Source organism: Tupaia chinensis, unplaced genomic scaffold (assembly GCF_000334495.1).
Source record: "Tupaia chinensis unplaced genomic scaffold, TupChi_1.0 Scaffold000047_1, whole genome shotgun sequence".
NCBI lineage: Eukaryota > Metazoa > Chordata > Mammalia > Scandentia > Tupaiidae > Tupaia > Tupaia belangeri.
The window spans coordinates 2,384,284-2,405,765 of record NW_006159505.1 but is presented as its reverse complement, the minus strand read 5'-3'; the positions used below and the strand labels follow the sequence as shown (position 1 = coordinate 2,405,765).

Here is a 21,482-nt window from a genome sequence, read left to right as displayed (position 1 = left end):
ATGGTTCAAGTCCTGGACCTGGTGGCTTGCTTTCTCACTTTCCCTTTCTCTCTGTCTCTCTCATCAAATAAATAAAAAAATAACAATAACAAATTAAAAAAAAAAGTAAACTTGGTTATAGAGCTCTTGACAAGATGCTTTTTGTCAGCCTGATTGATATTGACTAATCTGAATTGAAAGTAATTTTTTTTTTTAACTTGTAAACACAGTCTTAATTGGGGATTTTAACCTCTTCTTCCCTGATTGTTTTGTGAATATGTGTGTGCCTGTGTGTGTACTGTGATATAAACAGTTTGAAAAATGAGAGGATGTAGTAAACTTCTATCTTTATCTTTTTTTACTAACTTGACCTAAATATTATTTAAAAGCTGTTACAATAAAAACGCATCACCATTACAGTGTGATGACATTGCTGCCCTTGAAATATTTTTAATTCTCAGAATTAAATGTAGCTTATTTGGATGTAGGTGCCAGCTGTCCATTGTAAAAGCAAGAGTCACCTGTGCACTTTACATTACGGATGCCTAGGCCCTCCTGTTAAGATTCTGAGTTGGGGCACCAGCAGATGGCATAATGGTTACGTCGCAGGACTCCTACAGAAGTCGACCACAGTTTGAGTCCCAAACCCAGCATCTTAAAACTCACGCTGGGTGTGTGTGTTTGTGTGCCCAAAATCCCATGAGGAGAATGGAGGAGAAGGGACTGCAGAGTGGCCATTCTCACTAGGGGGTGATTTCTTGTTTTCTGTCTCTCTGTCTCTCCAGCGAGTGCATGGGCCCTATAGTAAAAATCTCTCCCAAAAGAGAGAGAGAGAGAGAGAGAGAGGAGCACGAGAGCGAACAAGAGCTGGTAGATTTGTGGGAAAGGCCTGGAGATATTTAACTTTATTCTTGATAGAGCATTTTTACAGGTACCTGAAAATGGGGGAGAGAGAAAGGGAGGGAGAGAGGGAGATGAACATCCTCCACAGGGTCTGATCACACCACGATCCGTTTCTGAGTCCTCCAACCCCAGATCCTAGATACTCTGGCGTGTTTCAACCTGACTGAGCTGTGAATTCAAACTGCAGCTGCCACGTGGGATCTAGCTCACTCTCAGTTATATGGGTGTGTCTCATCCAATCACATGAAAGGCCTTAGAGGCAAAACTGGGTTTCTAGAAATTCTGCCTTAGGACTGGAGTGTTAATTCCTGACTGAGTTTCCAGTCTGCTGGATGCACTACGGATTTCAAACTTGTGATCCCCCATACTTGCACAAGCCAGTTTTAAAAAATAATAATAACTTTAAAAATGTACGATAGAGCACGTGTTTGTACACATGACAGTGAGAGAGAGAGAGATACAAGCACTCACCACAGGACTGGGTGATGCTGTGATCCCTTTTTCCTAGTTCTCCAGTCCATTGGATCTTGGGTGCTTGTGCTTGTGCTCAGAATTCCAGGCTGACCAGGCTAGGGATTCAGACTGTGGTCCCAGTGTGGGGTCTGGCTTCTCTTGAGCAGTACCTTCCGGTGCACCATGGAAATGGCCCATTAAAACCAATCTATATCTATCTGCTGGTAGTTCTATCAGTCATTTATCTACCTTCTCTTCTCCATCCATTTGTTGTGTTTCTCAGAAGAACTGTGACTGACACAGTCCCTAATGCCAGAATACATAAGCAAGACAAAGTATATGGAATCAGAATATATAAGTAACTCGTCTATCAATAAAAAAGTATAACTGTCTAGTATAAAACATGCAAATAAAGAGATATTAGTAGACCTACAAAAGAAAAATAAATCTGGTGGCTTATAAAGGTAAAAATGGTTCATTTCATTAGTTGTTGGGGAAATACCAAGGAAAGTAGCAATAAGATTTAATTTCTTGGGGCTGGCAGGTTACGTGGTGGTTAAGGGCACGGGTCTCCAACATGGCCAAATGCAGTTTGAGTCCCAGACCTGGTGACTTGCTTTCTCACTCTCTGCTTTCCTCCTCACTCTGTCCCTCTCTGGTCAAAATGGAATAAATAAATAAATAAATAAATAAATAAATAGAAGTTAAGAAAAAAAATTAATTTCCTATTCATCAGATTGGCAAAAAATAACATTTGTCACTTTCAGATGGCAACAAGAATATTCTCCAGTTGGAACTCATACAGGTTTGAGGCAGGAGAGCTACTTAATAAAAATTAAAATATGTGTAACCTATCACTCAACAGCTCTACTTACCTGTTAATACCTTAGAGAGGGACAGCAGGTGACATGGTGGTTAAGGCAGCTGAATCCCACATGGTCAACTATGCGGTTCAAGTCCTGGACCCAGTGGCTTGAAAAACATGCCAGGCAAATGTCCGTGCATGACCAAATCTTGAAAGGAGAATGGAGGAGAAGGGATTGTGGCACGGCCACATCCCCAGGGGATGATTTCTCACTTTCCGTTTCTTTGTGTCTTTCCAGTGAGAGCATGCACCTGTGACAAAAATCTAAAACAACAAGAAGTTAGAGAAACTCCTCTATTCTAAGAGATGTGCATGGATATGTTCATTGCATCATTGTTCATAGCAAACATTTGGTAACAACTTACAGTGTTATGTGAGAGGAGGATGGATAAATGAACGGTGATGTAATTGTATGATGAAATATAAGAGGAAAGAAATGTATTTTGGGCCAGGAAGTGGCTTAGCAGTGACACAATTGGATCCACATAGGAAAGGTCCTCAGTTCAAGTCTTGAGGCCTCTCTGAGCACACCAAGCATGGATGCATGTACATGTGATCCAGACTGGCTGGGGATAGACTATGGCATGGAGTCCCCACTAGGAATGCTCATCTGTCTCTCATGGGAGAAATAAATAAATTTTAAAAAGAAAGAAAGAAGCCTCTTGGGTAAATCTCACATTCTGATGTTCACTGGAAAAGCCAAGTTTCAGAATGACAAAATATTATGTATCATGGATAGACATTATATATTTACTGAATAGAAACTTGAGAAGAGTATGTGATTGGTTGCCTCTGAAGAGAGGAGGAGAATAATAGTACTGGGGTACTAGAGTACTAGAGTATGTCTGTGTACTTACATTTCTCTATACGTAGAGCAGGTAAGATGAAGATTTGACATTTTTGGCAATCAAATGGATATTTTTAATATTTCTAGTACTTTTATGTTAAAAATGTTAATGAAGAGTTGAAATCACCCTATAGTCCTGTCATTTAGAGATGATCTCTGTAAGTGTATGTTGCTTTCCTATTACGTTTTCTAAAAGTATTATTTAGAGTTATCAAATAAATGAACTTCATTTTCTTTTTTATCTTTATATAATGTTCATAGGGTAAATACTTATCAAATTGAACTTCTCAAACTTAAATTAAGTGAACATTGATATATAAAGAGCTTAAACAATAATTTTAGATTTAATTTAATTTAATTATTATTACTTTTTAATTTGACCAGAGAGAGAGAGAGACAGAAAGTGAAAGTGAGAAAGCAAGCTGCCGGAGCTGGGACTCAAACTGTGATCAGCCACGTTGAGAGTCAAGCTCCTTAACCACCACATCACCCACTGGCCCTGGTGTATAAAGAATTTTAATTTCAGGGAAATATTACCAAGGACTTTTAAAAAATTTATTTATTCATTAATTTTTAAAAATTTGACCAGAGAGAGACACACAGAGAGAGAGAGGGAAAGTGAGAAAGCGAGCCTCCAGGTCTGGGACTCCAATTGTGGTCGGCCATGTGGGAGTGTCCAGTGCCTTAACCACCACGCCACCTGCTGCCTGCCCCCCCACCCCATGACTTTTAAGAATATAGATTTTCCAATAAATAATAATAGAGATGTGAACTAAACTGTAAGAAGTCCTGGATATTGGGTGGTAGATTTTGAATTTTCCATAGTGTTCATTTATAGGTAGATATGTTTGGTGACCTTATAGGATGTCGTTCTTCTCCCATTTCTATCAAATTGTTAAATTATTGGGTTTTCAGAAAAGACATGATGCATTTTTTGCATGGAAAAACAGAAATACATGTCATGACTTTTCTGAAGACCCAGTATTATTGTGATTTTGTGCTATCAGGCACAAGTGCTCGTCAGAGAGACAGAGAAGAAAAGTGAAAAATCGTCTTCCAGACAGGATGACCATGCTGCAATCCCTTCTCTTCCATTTTGCTCTTGGGATTTTGGACATGCAAGCACACATGCCCAGTATGTTTTTCAAGCCATCAGGTTAATTTCTTGAATTGCAAAATCTACCATGTGGGATCTAGATGCCCTAACTACCATACCACTGACGGGCCCAAGCCCAGAGACGTTCTGAGTTTGCTGGGCACATATGCCCATCATCTGAGCCTAAAGGCTGGGGTTGATCAGTTTCAAGACCCTACTTCAGAATACTGCTTGTTTATATATGTACATAAAAATAAATGATAGAACCCTTGCTTCTACCAGGTGTGTTTACTGGTATTTTGCTTTCTTTTCTAGGTACCTTGTCAGGTTTATTAGAGTCCTTAAATACAGCGCTTTTCTTTTATTCAGCTTTAATAGACTCAAAATTATTGCTAATTCTTTTAGAGACCATTCATCCAACAAGTAATTTTTAAATCTAATTTTATTTGTGATTGTGTAAAACTTTGAAATAATTAGTATAATTTAAATTTATTAATAGTTGTAGAAGACACTGAATTTTTGTAACATTTGTAATCTAATAATAAACATTTACTGAATTATTTACTTTTAAAAAAAGATTGTTTCTTTTATGAGAAGGAGGAAGACAGATCAAGAGAGGAGGAGACAGACTGGCACCACCAACAGGGTCTTCATGCTGTGATCTATCCCCAGCCACAGCCAACCAGGATCATGGGCATGGCCATGGACATGCCCAATGTGTATGGGAAGACCCTGGGACCCAAACCTGGGACCTCCCCACATGGCCCAGCATCATATAGTGTTGTTGCGCATCTTGCCTCTTTACCTTTTTTTTTTTTTTTTTTTTTAAGTTTACTTTATTTATGGGGAAGGGGACACTCTCAGTAGGGTATCATCCTGCTGTGATCCTCTTCTCCTGGCTCCCCTGGTCATTAGGACCTTGGGCACTCTTACATGTACACCTCGTATGTTTCAGGTCAACGGGGCTAGAGATCCAAATCCCTGGTCAGCCATGTGGCTTCCATTTTGTGCTGTCAGGCACATGTGCCAGCTTGTGCTATAGTTCCAGCTCTGCAGTCTAGTCCTTTTCAGACTGCCACTGAGACTGGGCCCCTCTTTCCTTTCATATCTATCTGTTTCACTCCATCTTCAGAACAGCCTCATGAGATAGGTATACTTTTGTAGATATACAAATGGAGGCTCAGCTAGGTAGAGTTATTTATCAAATATCAGTATTGGAAAGGTTCAGGTCTTATGATTATTTTTCTACTTCCCTAGTGCCTAGTGTATCTTTTTTTTTTTTTTTTTTTTTGGAGGGTCTTCCATATGAAGGTAATCCCAGCCAATAAAGAGCCTGGTAGATCCTGGGCATTATGGCATCTTATAGGGAGAGTACAACATAAACCATGGAAGGGAAGGAGATAAAGCAGGGAGCAAATTTAAAATTGCTTATTTTCCTTTTTCCTTTTTCTTATTTTCTTTTTCTTTGCTTCATTTTTCTCACCGTCTTTTACAACATATTATTTACTGTGGAAGGGGTCTTAGATAAGTTGGTTTTAGGGGGGCGAGTAGGTGGTGTAATTGTTAGGGCACTGGGCTCTCACATGGCTGAGTATGGTCGTGTCGTGGATTCGGTGGCTTGAAAATCACGCTGAGTGTATGTGTTTCCAAAATCCTGAGAGGAGACTGGAGGAGAAGGGATTGCAGTTGGCCATTCCATCTGGGGGGCGGGTTTTTTTTTTTCCCTCTTTTTTTCTTTTTCATTCTCCATTGAGTGCAAGCACCCTATGGCAAAAATCTAAAAATAAATTTGGTTTTTGGGTTTTTTTCCCAGTTCTTTCCCCTACTTAACCAGAGCTATTTGCCAGTAGTTTTATGTGTGTCTTTGAGCTGCTCCGATCTGTACTTTTCTCCTTTATGGGATGGAATTAATCTATTTTAATTATATCACAGAATTTCGATGAAGGGTAGAAGAAATGGACTTGGAAAAACTTGAAGCTCTAACGGGATTCTTCCTGTTTTTACATGACAGCCTCTGTAGTTCAGCTCATTGCTGGGGTGCTTCTGAGCAGATGTTTTCTAATTAAGTGTGAGCCACTAGAATGTGAGTCAGGATTTCATCGTTTACTGTGGCCCTCTTGCTTTACGTTAGTGAAGTTTGTGCTGTCTTTTCTGTCTAAGAGAACTAAAGTAAAATGATACTACTTTGTGTGCTCCTTAATTGTATCAGGTGTAAAGTGTACATAGTGTTTCTCACAAATGCTGAGTGGCAGGCCAAGTGAGGGACTAGAATTACACCGTTAGCCGCTCGTACCTATATTATAGCTGGCATTTAAGTAGAGTTTTGTGCAAAGTGGGGAAACGTGCCTGTCAGGTCCCTAGAAGCTGTTTAAAGGGCTTAGTAACAGAAAACATTTCCTTTCATTTTTGTCTTAACATTCAGATTGGTCCTGTTTACTAGGATCTTGAGTACTTTGTTTCAAACATTGCAAAAGTAAAGGATACAGGAGTGCTCTTTAAATATTTAAAGGCTATTACAAACCTTCTCTGGAGGAGGATGGTCTTGGTTCTTGGGATTGTTAGAGGAATAGCACCTCAAGTTAACGTGCCTTGTTACAATTAGATTTAATGAATATCTAAAACGAATTTGCCTAAGAACGAAGGGTGCTGGTGTTATCAGCCCCCCCTTTTCTTATTTATTTATTTATTACTTTTTTTGAGAGAGAGATTTTTGCTATAGGGCACTTGTGCTTGCTGGAAAGACACAGAGAGAAATCGCCCAGGGGAAATGGCCACACTGCAATCCCTTCTCTTCCATTCTCCTCTCAGGACCTAGGGCATGCACATACCCCCCCCTCTTCCTTTATCTTTTTTTCATGAAAAGTTTATTTTTCTTCATGTAGCAGTAGTAGTATCTATATTTTATATATAGGTTTTATATTGGTTTCTTTCAGTTTAATTGAACTTCTGTGTGCCAGTATCAAGCGTAATGCTTGCAGCTACAAAGATGTATAGAAGAACTCGTCACGAGTGCTGGTATTTTCCATGTGATATGGTCAGCAGTAAGACACATATATGCTTTGAGAGCACAGAAGATGGATCCTTGGTCCAGGGATTTCAGTAATGATTTCTAGAAAGAGGTGATACCTAAACTAAGTCTAATCAAATCCTGTCAGAATGGAAACAGGCTACATATTCAGAAATGTCAAATCTAAATTTTTTTTTATTTCAATGTTTTGCTGGTTTTGAAATCACTTTTAAATCACTTTTATTATGTGGTTTTTTCTTCCTACTGTTAATGAGGTGCCACTTACATACAGTGAGAGTCACCCATGTAAAGTACAGAGTCTGGCACATCAGCCGTGATACGGAGCTGAGTGATCACTGCACACTCACGTGTAGAACACTCATCATCCTGAAAGGTACCTTCGTGCCCTCTGATGCTCCAGCCTAAACAACTCCTGATGTACCTGTGTCCGCGTCGTTCTTTCCTGAACTTCCATAGGAATAAACCTTTCCATGTGTGGCAGCCTCGTAGAGCATCGCTTTTGCTGCTGTGCCACTGTCCACCCCCGAAAGTTTAAATATGGATGAAGTAGATTTTAGCCAAGTTTTCTTCTGTGGTTTGTGTGTTTTTATGGGCTGTTTAAGAACTTTTGATTGTAATGGTCTGTTTCCAGTTAGTACAACACCACTTCCCCCTCTTTTTTAATGATAGAAAGCACATGTGGGGCAGGACCAGTGATGGCGTAGTGATTACGTTGCTGGACTCCCTCATGTCCGACCACTGTTCAAGTCCCAGATCTGGTGGCTTCAAAATCCCAGGAGGAAAATGAAGGAGAAGGGACTGTAGTGTGGCCATCCCCTAAGAGATGATTTCTCACTTTCCCTATCACAGTTTCTGTCTCTCTTTCTCACCAGTGAGCACACAAACTCTAAGGCAAGAACCTCTAAAAAATAAAAAAAGATAAAGAAAGCATGTGTGGGCACAAGAGTGGGGGTGGAGAGAAAAGCACCCTGGACAATGTCATGTCATGCCGTGATAATCTCTCCACAGCCCTCCACCTCATCAGGATCTTGACCGCACACGCTCCCCTGGTGTGTTTTCGGGCTGACTCAGGGATCCTAAACAATGACCAGCCATGTGGCTTCTAACAATACAGTCCAGCATGTTATGGGCCGCGCCATGTAGCTGGGCCAGAGACAGGTATTTTCGACAGACTCTCACTGTGTTGTGAGCCTCCTGCCCCAGCCCCGCCATTAGCTAGGATAAAAGGTCATGTGCAACAATGTTCCTTGTGTTCCGGTTGGCCCAGTGGCTGAACCCATGCCTCCCTTGTGGCTTCCTGCCTTCCGAGCTGTGGTGCTACCTATGTGACACTGTGCACAGGCTGAGAGTGGGCTTGTAATTACAATGTCAACTTCTTAAGTTGCTGTTGGCTTTATGTTTTTGGTAATTTGTGTCCTTCAAGAAGTTTGTCCATTTTACTACCTAGGTTGCCGAGTAGTTGGAGCACTTCTCTGGGTTCCTTTAATGTCTCATGGATCTTGCATGGCCAACCTTGTACTTTTTTGATTTACAGATTCTTTTTTTTTTTTTTTTTTTCTGTTTGTATACTGCCTTTGTATCCCAGTTATATTCCATTCCTACTGCTAAAACAAAATACCACAGACTGGGTAATTTATAAAGATTAGAATTTATTTTTTAGAAATTACATTTTTGAGAAGCTCAAGATCAAGGCACCAGTAGATTTGGTTTCTGATGAAGTCTGTTTTCTTTTTCTGAGGAGGTGCTTTTCTGCTGTATGCTGCGGGGGTGATAAACATTGTGTTCTCACATGTTGGAAGGGATGGAAGGGCAAAGGGATAAACTTTGCTTCATCACATGACAACAGAAATGGAAGAGCCCTAGGCTAGGCTGCCTCCTTCAACCCCGCCCTTTTTTTTAAATTAAAATTTTTTTGAATGTTTATGTTACTAATCATTAAATTTTATGGCAGGGTACGTACGTGTACACAAGACAGAGAGTGTGCACTTCTCTTGAGTAGCACATTACCACTGCCTCACAGAGCTAGACTTGCTTCATTAACTTTTCTTAAGTTATTTTTTATAATTATTTATTTAGTTTTATTTATTATTAATTTTTAATTTGATACAGGCACTCACCAGTGAGAGACAGACAGAGAGAGAGAGAGAGAGAGAGAGAGAAAGAGAAAGTGGGAAAGCAAGCTGCCAAGGTCCAGGACTTGAACCATGGTTGGCCATGTGGGAGTCCATGCCCCAACCACCATGCCACCTGCTGGCCCTGCTCCATTAACATTTTAAAATTAAGGTTAAAAAGTAATTTGAAGTAGTTGGTTACACATTTCATCTGCTCATGGCAGTGTTTTCCTCATGAGTGTCCTTTGGTTGTCGTATTTTTCTTGTTTGTTTTTCTGTTCTTTAGTATGTTGTATTTGTGTGGATCCTGTTTCTGTTTCCTTTTTGGTTTATTTTTGAGTGAGGAGGCTTTCCTCCCCTATAGCACTCTTTAGGGTATCAGATGTTGGTAGCTCAGGATGCCTACTGCCTTCTGAATTTACAGTCATTTTGTTTACGAGCAGGGTGTGTGAGTTTCAGAAAATTCCCTCTCTTCCCAGCCAGTCGGTGAGGAGTAGCTGCTGCAGGCTGTCGTAGTGCAGGCTCAGTGCAGGCTCTTGTGAGCTATCGCCACACCAGCAGCCCGGTTTCTGCCGCTGTGGCTTGTTTTTGTGATTCCTAATTTAGTTCTGTCTCCTTTACTTCTTCAGACTGTGAACAGGGAAGCTTTCCCTGCCAGCTCACATTCCCTGTTTCTGTTGTTGCAAATGAGGAATTTAAGTTTTATACCTCAGGAAGGGTATTTGAAGAACTGTACCCTCATATGCTCCTTTTTGGGGTTTGGAACCTCCTGTTTTACCTTTTCACTCTTTCTCCAGGTTAATGGTTTCTCCTTTTGGCATATCTTCATTTATATATATATTTTTTTCCTTAATAATTATTTATTTAATTTTATTCATTCATTCACTTATTATTTTTAAATTTGTCCAGAGAAACACACACACACACACACACACACAGGACATAGGGAAAGCAAACCACCAGGTCTGGAACTCGAACCATGGTCGGCCATGTGGGAGTGTCCAGCACCTTAACCACCACGCGGCCTGCTGGTCCCAACCATTTATATTTCTTATGTTTTCTCTTTGGGTGTTGGAAAAGCCACGATGTATTTTTCTCTCTTTTCCTGTGGAAAATTGCGTTATGGCTTTCCCAGTGACCCAATAGCTTTATTGGATGTTATGTTTACACTCCAGTTCTGAGGTTCTTTGTTGCTTTTGGTGATTTCTGAGAGAAGAGGGGGATTTTGACTTTTTTCTGTCATTTAAGACTAGATGTACTTAGAATGTTTTTGTTGTTGTTGCTTTTTGTTTTTTCCTTTTTATTGTCAGAGAGTGCGTGCCCTTGCCAGAGAGGGAGAGAGAGCCCATCCAGTTGGGCCTACTCAACCCCATTCCCTCATCTTCCACTTGTTCATCCCATCAGATCTCTGGGCATACATGTGCACACGTCCTACTTGTTTTTCAAGCCGCTGGGGCCAGGACCTGAAATTTGGTTGGCATGTGGTGGGTCCAGCTCGCTGTGCATAGGACTGAACCACTGTGTTACAGGGCTGGCCGTAACATGCATTTTTTAGTTAGTATTTTGCATATTCATTTAGTAAAAATGTTTAAACTAGATTAAACTCTATAATTATAAACTGTGGGATGTGCTATTTTCACTTGTTTAACAAATACTTTCGAAGCATTTGTTATGTGCCAAATTTATTCCAAGTGCTTTACAAATACGTTTGCATTTAATCTCGTAATAGTCCTCTGAGGTAGGCGTTCTTTCTGTTCTCATTTTATCTATAGGAAACCAAAGCACAGTTGGAAAATTAACTTGCCCAAGGTTACCTAGTTAATAAGAAATAAGAATACTTCCTACTTTAAAGAATCTTTAACTATAGCATTTGTGGGTCTTGGCATCATCTGTCTCTGTCTTATGCTAATGAATCCCTTGAGAGCAGGGTCCAGGTCTTAATTCACTTTTACATTCCCAGTGCATAGAATACCTGAAATTCAGAAGTCGTTCAATGGCTGTTGTGGGTGAATTAATTTTTATAGGAGTCAGATACTTTTATCTCTGTCTGACTTACTAGCTTGACTTATTCATTCTGTCTGCCTGTTTTTTGTTTTGTTTTTTAAATTTCCCTCGGGGACCAGCAGGTGGCATGGTGGTTAAGGCGCTGGATACTCCCACATGCCCAACCATGGTTCGAGTCCCAGATCTGGTGGCTTGCTTTCTCACTTTCCCTCTCTCTCTCTCTTTGTCTCTCTCTGGTCAAATTAGAATATGTGAATGAATAAATAAACTCTATAATTATAAACTGTGGGATGTGCTATTTTCACTTGTTTAACAAATACTTTCGAAGCATTTGTTATGTGCCAAATTTATTCCAAGTGCTTTACAAATACGTTTGCATTTAATCTCGTAATAGTCCTCTGAGGTAGGCGTTCTTTCTGTTCTCATTTTATCTATAGGAAACCAAAGCACAGTTGGAAAATTAACTTGCCCAAGGTTACCTAGTTAATAAGAAATAAGAATACTTCCTACTTTAAAGAATCTTTAACTATAGCATTTGTGGGTCTTGGCATCATCTGTCTCTGTCTTATGCTAATGAATCCCTTGAGAGCAGGGTCCAGGTCTTAATTCACTTTTACATTCCCAGTGCATAGAATACCTGAAATTCAGAAGTCGTTCAATGGCTGTTGTGGGTGAATTAATTTTTATAGGAGTCAGATACTTTTATCTCTGTCTGACTTACTAGCTTGACTTATTCATTCTGTCTGCCTGTTTTTTGTTTTGTTTTTTAAATTTCCCTCGGGGACCAGCAGGTGGCATGGTGGTTAAGGCGCTGGATACTCCCACATGCCCAACCATGGTTCGAGTCCCAGATCTGGTGGCTTGCTTTCTCACTTTCCCTCTCTCTCTCTCTTTGTCTCTCTCTGGTCAAATTAGAATATGTGAATGAATAAATAAAATTAAATAAATAATTCTTTAAAATATTTCCCTCAGGTTATCATTTTAATGCTGGGGAATTGTTTGCTGTAATATACCTTTAAAAACAGCTACTGTATTCCAGAACAAAATTAGGAAAATTTACTTATGAGCATTGTCAGTGTGCTGATAATGTGTGCACTACTTCCCTTATCTGACTTGCTGCCCATGCTAAGGAGTTATTTTTTTATACCCTAATACTAGTTATTTTTAGGCAGTGTCCTCTCTGAAATAACAGGGGTCCGCTAACTCAGGGTGGCAAAAGTGTGGTGGTCATCTTACATTTCATTTGTTTTCGTTGCTGAGTTTTATTCTATTGTAAGAACATACTCCTGTTTATATCTGTAATCCCATCGATGGACACGTGGACTGGTTTTGGCTACACATTAACAAAGGTGTTATAAATTTTTTTATGTAAGCATTTTTGTGGAGATAAGTTTTCATTTCTCTTGGTAAATAGCAGTATTGGAATTGATATGTCCGGATCGATGTATGTTTGATAAATGCCGAACATTTAATCAAACATAAATCCCCCAAAGTTGTACCATTTTACATTCCCACCAGTCATTTCTAAAGAGTTTCATTGTTCTTTATCCTCACTGATATTTATAGTTATTAGTCTTTTTAATTTTAGCCAGCAGGTAGGTGTATTTATTTATTTTTATTTTGTATTTTTTAAAAATTAAGGGGGCTGGGAACCAGCAGTTAGCGTAATGGCTACGTCACTGGACTCCCACGTAGTCGACCGCGGTTCGCGTCCTGGACCCGGTGGCTTAAAACTCACTCTGGGCGCGTGTGTGTGCGTGCCCAAGATCCCAAGAGGAGAATGAAGGAGAAGGGATTGCGGTGTGGCCATCTCCCCTGGGGGGTGATTTCTCGCTTTCTGTCTCTCTGTCTCTCTCTGTCTTTCTGGCGAGTGCACCCGCCCTATAGCGAAAAAAACCTCTCAAAAAAAAAAAAAAATTAAGGGGGCCAGCCACATAGCATGGTGGTTAGGGCTGTTGGATCCCACATGTCTGACTGTACGGTTCTGGTGGCTTGAAAAACATGCCAGGTGCATGTACATGTGTACCCAAAATTCTGAGAGGAGAGTGGAGGAAAAGGGATTCTGCTGTGGTCATCCCCCCTTAGGAGGTACTTTCTCACTTTCCCTTTCTCTTTTTTGCTGTCTCTCTCTGGTCAGCACACGTGTCTTAGAGCAAATACTTTTTTGCCAGAGGACATGTGTGCGTACTGCAGAGAGACAGAGAAAGAGAGAGAGAAAACGAGAAAGGAGCAGTCATGCCACAATCCTTCCTCCTCTGCCTTTCTGCCTTTTGGGATTTGAGGCATGCATGTACATATCTGGCATGTTTCTCAAGCTGCTGGGTCCGGGACTTAAACAACGTGATCAACTGTGTGGAATCCAGCTGCCTTAACCACCATGCCATAGACTGGCCTGGATGTGTTTATTTTTATTTTTTGCATTCACCATTATGATTATTGATACCCTATCTCCACAACCACAATTAATATTTTGAATAGTCCTATTCTTCTTATCCTGGTGATTAATTTAAATGGACTCATTGTATCATTAGGAAGTCCCCAGGACCACTCAATTCTTTCCCTCCCTCCCTCTCTTTCTTTCTTTCTTTCTTTCTTTTTTTTATTGCAGTCTAAAAACAGCCACTCTGTTTATTTACTGACCAGATTACAAAAATAATCATGGTGGTTACCTTAATTCATCCTTCTAATAAGTCTGTTGATCTGGTCGTCCCTATTGCTGGTATCTCCACCTTCTACAAAATGGGTGGTCTTTTTCTTCATTGCACCACATGGAGAAGATAATTTGAAGGACCACAGGAAGTTATTTGCCTCTTTGAAGCGTTTTCCAACAGTATAGATTTCATGAATCAGTTCCTCCATGCAGATGATGCCAAATTTACCAAGAGATTGAGCAGTCGAAGAGTAATCTGTCAAAGCAATTTGTTTGTTATTGATTTTGTCACAGTCACACTTGTAGGTCAGTTCATTTACTGACTTCAGGTTTGGGTACCCCCTTGCAATATATGGTCCCACAATTCTCAGTATGTTAACTGAGGCCTTGTTGAGCTTAACAAAGGTGCCATTGAAGATCTGGCAAAGACGAAGAAGCTGCAACACCTTTCGAACCTTTGGGCTCACTCCATTGATACCTCTGATCCTGATAACAAATGCCAGCCTGGGTTCTGCAGGTACATAGAAGTTGCCAGCTTTTCTTGCCATCCTGGCCTTGCGAATCTCAGTTCTGTACATCTGTCTATATTCCTTATAATAGTGCTTAGCTTTTTCATAGATAAGCTTCCTCCTTGACTTTCAAAGCATCTTTTGAGCAAACTTTTTTCTCAGGTGCTTGATCTTCAGCTCCGCAAAATTCCTTCACTTTTGCTTAAGGGTTTCTGGCATAGCAGGAACCTTTTTCTTGGTGGCTTCCCCTGCAGCAGGAGGCTTTTTCTTGGTTTCTGTCGCAGCAGGAACCTTCTTTTTCTTCTCTTGAATGTCCTCCATGGTTCCAGCTGGAAAAGAGCCAGTACCACTCAATTCTGATGCCTGCTACAAGTTTGAGAGTCCCCACGATTACCCTCACTTTAATACCAACTGCAAGTTTGGATGTCTTCAAGACCACCTTCACTTCTGATCTGTTTTTTAATCTTGGGAGTCCCCAAGATTACCCTTAGATTTAATAATTTACTAGAAGGACTCTCAGAGTTCACTGAAAGTTTATTCAAGATTGCGGCTCTAGAGCAAAAGCATGCATTTTAAAATCAGCCAAGGGAAGTGGTGCACAGGTCTAAGACTTCCGTTTATAGTAGTCTCTCCCAGTGGAGTTGTACAGAGTACTTACTTTTCCAACAACAATGCGTAACAGTGTGCACGGAACATTGCCAGTTAGGAAAGCTTACCTGAGTTTTGGTGATCAGAGTTTTTATTGGGGTTCAGTCACTTAGACATGATTGATTGATCATGGAGCTGATTTTAGTCATCAGCTCCTCTGGAAGCTGAGCTGATACTGAAGTCCCCTGGTAAATATGATAGAAACACTATTATCAGGTAGAATATTCCAGTTATTACCTCCCTGAAGCCAAAGACAAAAAATAGCCCTCTCTGTGGGCAAGGTTAATCCTTTACTGCATATTTAAGATTCCTCCTTGGTTTTTAAAACTCAAGTACAAAAAATGGTTGCATTAATGATACAAACTGTGACCAAAGTCAGGAAACCTGACTGGTTCAAAAATAGATTGCGATCTTGGTTCTGCTGGCCTCAGGAGCTAACCTACTGAGCTGTATAATCCAAATTCACAAAGAGTATGAAATATGACCTCTGATTATATAATTGAACACTTTTTAAAAATTAATGATAGCAGGACCAGCAGATGGCGTAAATGGTCATGTCGCTGAACTCCCATATAGTTGACCATGGTTCACATCCTGGACCTGGTGGCTTAAAATTCACACTGGGGATGTGTGAATGCACGCCCGAAATTCTTGAGAGGAGAATGGAGGAGAAGGCATTGCTGTGAGGCTGTCCCCTTGAGGGGGCGGGATGATTTCTCGCTATCCTTTTCTATTTCTCCAGTGAGTGCATGCTCCCTATTGGAAAAATCTCTCTCCCTCAAAAAAAAAAAAAAAATTAATGATTGGGTCTTTATCACACTGTGACTTCCTTCTCTCAGCCCTCTAGCTCCTTAGGATCTTGGGCATGTATCCATACACCTGGTGTGTTTTCAGGCCAGCCCTGGAATTTGAACCTGTGGTCGGCCATGTGACTTGCAGCCCTGCAGTTGAGTAAGTTACGGACAGTACCACCAAAGCGAGTTTGGTTTTTCACTTCTTATATCTCTGCCTTCGTGCAGCGATTTTTTTAAGAGTACAAATCCTGGCACATAACAGACAGTTCTTTAGACTCACAATATTCAAGGTAATTTGTCGGTATTACCATATTTCGTTGACTATATAATGCCTATAGTTTATAAGGTACACTGTTATTTACATTCCATTTAGATAGAAGAAATACTGCCAGTCATAATTAAAACATGCATTCCAGTCTCATAAATATTAATATGTAAAAAATAAGTACCTTAGAGTCTATGTAATATAATACATGTGTGGAAAGAATGCTCACCTCATCCCCCAACTTGTAGTGGCCTTCAACTCTTTCGTAACTTTTCTGCAAAACTGAAGTATAGGAAATTATTTGACTCTTTTTCATGTTGAGAGGGTGATCAAAATTTGATTTTTAACTTGTTTTCTATAGTTTTCTCTGTGCCGGTTGTTAGGTTAGTAGACATTTCTCATGTTTACCATGTATTAGTCGTTCTCATAACAGTAGTCAACATCTATGTTTCGCTGTGTGCTAGGCACTATTTTTGGAGTGCTGTATATATTTCAAATAACTGAATGTTCAGGCCCAGCCGTGGTAGCCAGGAGTAGGATAATGGTCTGTGATACTGGAAGCTGTATGGAAGACCAAGGGTCAGTTCTTGGGTCAACCTGCATATGCTGGGTGCCTGTGTACCTGCCTGTGATCCTGTGAGCAGCTCCCCAGGCTGCGGGGTTGCCTTCTGAAGGCTGCGCTGCTCATACACAGTTTTGTGACACACTTAAGGCAGTAGTCAAGTCACTGGAATTGGTACCGAAAGTTTTTGGTTTTGGGGCTTCGTTTGCCTTCCTGCTCTAAAAGTGAAATTTTCAGTCCATTTCTGAAAATAAGTTAGTCAGTAAACTCGTTTTGTTCTGTGTACACTTTTCCCAAAACTTTATGTTCAACCCAGTCCCTTTCTAGGTGCATTTTCTTTTCTGTTAGTGCTTGAAGTTGCTGCTGTTGGCTGGGGAAGGCTAGTAAGGAGATTCACGGCATGAGACCCTCTTAATGGTGCTTCTCTCCCTCTCCCTGTCTCTCACTCATGAAGTAGACATAAATACATCTTTGGAAAAAACCTTAAACTTTACAGTATCCCTGTGAGGTGAATACTGCTTTTAACGCGGTTTACCAAGAAGGGAGCCAAGGCACAGAAAAAGCAAATGACTTGGCCAACGTCAGCCATCTATTAAGTGATGGAGCTGGGTTAAGAGTGTAGGTGGTCTGACTGTAGAGACTATGTTGTTCGCAGTGTTCCCAAGCACATAAAGATCGGTAAAGTGTCCTTTCCCTCACACATCTTACCAGGCAGTATTTGAAGGTGTGTTGATAAATTCACATGAAATTATTAAGTTATACTTTTGGTAATTAATTTTTATTTGTATTTTTAGGACATTCAGTCAGAAGAAGGCTGCTATCGAAAGAGAATATGCACAGGTAAGCGTGGACTCGGCGGTCCCTATGCTGGGTACAGCTTTTTCCTTGACTTAAGGGCAGATGTGGTTGGCAAGAATAGTGTCCCGACATCGTCCTTTTCATTTCTGATGCCCTCCCTGTGATTGCCCTTTTCCTCCCTCTGAATCTTCAAGTGAGAACCTAAGTTACTCCTAGTACAAAGATGGTTGTAGATCTCTGGGAGAAGGCATTATTTACGATAATTGCAAAAAATTTATGAGTATGAAAGATAATCGAGATATTCTTATCAAGTGTGTTTATTCATTTTTCTTTATATCTCAATTCCTCTGCAGTTGATGAAAGGTTACTTTCTGTATTTATTCAGTTAGATATTTAGTTCTCATTATAGCCCTGTTGCTGGAGTAGGCCCTTCAGTGGATGGTATAGAGCTATTGTTAGGGAAATTTACACACTTTCTTCTAAAATTTTAATTAGATCCTTGATTGTGCCCTGACGACTAAATGTGCAAAGAAAAAAATGATGTTGACATGCCATTTTGTGGATGTATAAGAGTTGATAACTATCCTTCCACGTACAAAAACAGTGCAACATAATTTGGAAGTTATGGCCCCTTCAAGCAATTACTTTCCATGTGGAGTGTAATTCTAATTGTAAAAGTTGTATTTGTAGCAACATTTTATTTTTTTATTTGAAAACAAAAATTTATTGCTTTTCCTCCTAAACTTTGAACAAAAATAATAATCAAAGTTTACAGACAGCTTAGCTGAGGATAAGAATGCAAACATTGAACACGTGTGCTGTGCAGCCCAGCAGCGGAGCAGCTCCCAGGCTGCCGGGTTGCCGTCTGAAGGCAGCGCTGCTCACACACCATCTTATGACACACCTAAGGCCTTAGTCAAGTCACTGGTATGCGACAGAAATTTTTTGATTTGGGGGCTTTGTTTGCCTTCCTGCTCTAAAAATGAAACTTCCAGTCCATTTCTGAACATAAATTAGTAAATTCATTTTGTTCTGCTTCCCCTTTTCCCAAAACTTTATGTTCAACCCAGTCCCTTTCTAGGTGCATTTTCTTTTCTATTAGTGCTTGAAGCTGCTGCTGTTGGGCTTCTCTCTGCCCTGCTATAGATTTGAGCAAGTTCTGAGCACTGATGGCTTTCATCTTCTCATTTTCTGGGCCAACAAGCTCAATTAAACCACCAACTCTTTTCTCAAATTGGCCAACATTGTCCACAAAGTTCTTGCACTCTTCCTTGAGCTCTGTGGTCTGCTGGGTGACCTTTGGTCTAGTACCTGCAGCTTGTTCAGCTCATCAAAGTGTTGCCCTGTGTTATCCAGGATGTCCTTGGCCATAACTGTTTCCCTTCCGGGTTCCCTAGGGAAGTTCTACTCTGAAGGGGTGACAGTGGCAGTCAGGAGGAGGTGTGTCATAGGAACAAGGGTGAGGAAAGAATAAAGTCTGGTTGATTGTCACAAGCATCGTTCAGTTAACATACACTTTTTTTTAAAGAATTTTAAAATTCCTTCCTTCCTTCCTTCCTTCCTTCCTTCCTTCCTTCCTTCCTTCCTTCCTTCCTTCCTTTTAATTTGACCAGAGAGGGTTAGAGAGAGAGTGGGAAAGTGAGAAAGCAAGCTCTACCAGGTCTGGGACTCAAACTGTGGTCAGCCATGTGGGAGTCCAGCACCCTTAACCACCATGCCACCTGCCAGCCCCCAGTATACATTTCGTGAGTGCCTGTTACAGGCTGGACATTGCTAGATGCCGGGCACTGAGGCCCAGGCTTTGGTTAGCAAGCAGCTTCTCTCTCCCATCAGTGGTGGCCAGTGCCCTGCCCATTTTAAAATACAGGAGAACATTAGAAAGGACAAATGAACATACGGAATACTCTCTATGTAGCAACTACTCTTCCTGGTGCTTCTGTTATCCCCAGTATAAATCATGAGATTAGGCTGTGATTTTCTATTTTTGTGCTTTGTCAGGTTTTATTTTTAGTTTCATTCTCACTTCATTATCGTTAACTAGGTAGCTGTCGGTATTTGGTTTGATAGTGTTAGAAGAGAATTAGCTATTCCTTGAAAGCTAGATATAAGTCATTAATTTATTAATTCATCCAGTAGTTGTTGAATGCTTATAATGTGTCAAGTGCTTTACATAACAAATAAAATCAGTACTAATATTCGTGTTGAACTGTTTTCCTATACACATGTATAAATACCAGTAATGATAGCTAACATTTATTGACTCTTACTTTGTACCAGGCTCTTTGCTGAGTATTTTACATACGCTGTCAGGTTTAATCCTCTCAATAAAATCCGTGAAGTAAAAATAGTTCCCATGCCCTCTACACATATATTTTCATATATGTACATTCATATACATATTTATAAAATTTGAATGACATTTATGATCTGCTTTTAAAAATTTAATACCAAGTGAAAAACCTTTATTCTTTTGCACAAAATTTAAAGCTTTAATAATCAAGTAAATAAGATATATTGGGTTATCAGAAAAGTCATGATGCATTTTTGCATAGAAAAAATATGTCACAACCATTCTGACAACTCAGTACTTATGATTAAAGCTGTAAAATGTACATTAAACTGCTCCAATAGCAGTCTCCTTATTCAGAAAAAAGATTAAAAGTGGATGCCTATTTTGATTATTTCCATGTCTTTAAATAACTGATTCTTAATTTATTGCCTCTAGACATTATTATTTGATTACTTGTAGTGAGAAATTAACTTATCGAGGTAATCCTTTCCAACCTACTCTTTCCAGTGTAATTGTCGCACTATTTTAGTGTCTTTGTTTTGTAACTCTGAATGATACAGCTAAACTTCTCTTTTTCTGTCAAATATATATGTATTCATTGAGTTTATGTATAATTTTTTTTAACAAACGGCCAGTTTTCCAAATTAATTGTATCATTTTGTGTTCCCACCAGCAATGTGCTAAGGTTGCAGTTCCAGTTATATCCTAGTCAATATTTGTCATTTTTACTGAGTATAACCATTGTAGTGGCAATAATGAATGCTACCACCGTGAACGTATTCTTGTATGTGTCTTTTGTTGGCAATATGAATCTATTCTTTTGCAGTATGTAGATGGTCCTTGGCTTATGATGGTTCTACTTAACAATTTTTTGACTTTACAATGGTACAAAAGAAATACACATTCGAGCACTAACGGGCCGGGGCTTTGGTCCGAGGGTTGAGAAGTATGCGTTTTCCTCTCTAACGGGGCCCTAGTGGGTAGCTGAGATTTCTTCCCATAAGTTTAACTCTGTCCTTCGGCATGATGGATTTGCTTTCAGAGATTCGGAGTGAAGCGTTTGTGGAGGAAATGTTGTTTTTAAGGGAAATGAATAGAAATAACTCGTTTTGAAGAAATCATGGCAAAATCAAACACAAAACATAGAATTTGTTCTCGGGAATCTTCAATATCTTCTCTTCTAGCAAGCTGCAGCCTGAGTGGTAGAGATTCCTCTAACTCTGATGGCTCTTTTCAATATAAAGATAAACTCTATAGTTCTGCTTCACAGGCTCTACAAGCCTATATTGATGATTTTGATCTAAGCCAAATATATCCTGGTGCAAGCACTGGACAAATTAATATTGACAAGGATTCTACAAATATGCCACAGTTCTCCAACTATATCTATAAAGTACACAATGCTTTTGAAAATTCTAATCACAAAAAGCACTCCAACTTCGTATCCTCTAGAAGACAGACTATGAATGATATAGACTCTATTAGCCTAACAACTGATGATCTACTAAAACTCCCAGCAGATCGATCATTTTCTTTCACTTATGTTGGACCTGGTCACCGAATGAGCAAAAAAACACCAAGAAATGCTTTGAGTTCATTGAACACAGAAAAGAATCCAAATTTTCAAGAAACCTCCGCACACATGGACAAGGCTAACTTAGTTATTCCTGCGGGGTACTC

At 39.9% G+C, this 21,482-nt stretch overlaps 1 protein-coding gene, 1 long non-coding RNA gene and 1 pseudogene across 4 annotated transcripts in view; 1 reads left to right on the top strand and 2 right to left on the bottom strand.

Moving 5' to 3' along the window:
- Positions 1-21,482, top strand: part of FCHSD2 (FCH and double SH3 domains 2) — a 252,607-nt gene that overhangs the window by 23,968 nt on the left and 207,157 nt on the right. For both annotated transcript variants that reach the window (XM_006140959.3, XM_006140960.3), the window contains exon 4: positions 17,509-17,554. In XM_006140959.3, coding sequence (XP_006141021.1) covers positions 17,509-17,554 — 46 coding nt within the window. The remainder of the gene's footprint in view (positions 1-17,508; positions 17,555-21,482) is intronic.
- The window catches only part of LOC102469785 (uncharacterized), a 30,369-nt gene continuing 23,629 nt past the window's right edge, over positions 14,743-21,482 (bottom strand). For both annotated transcript variants that reach the window (XR_003550334.1, XR_003550333.1), the window contains exons 4-6: positions 16,382-16,434; positions 15,162-15,278; positions 14,743-14,774 (exon numbers count right to left, since the gene is read on the bottom strand). This is a non-coding gene — a long non-coding RNA (uncharacterized LOC102469785). The remainder of the gene's footprint in view (positions 14,775-15,161; positions 15,279-16,381; positions 16,435-21,482) is intronic.
- Positions 18,574-18,883, bottom strand: LOC102501454 (intraflagellar transport protein 20 homolog pseudogene; annotated as a pseudogene).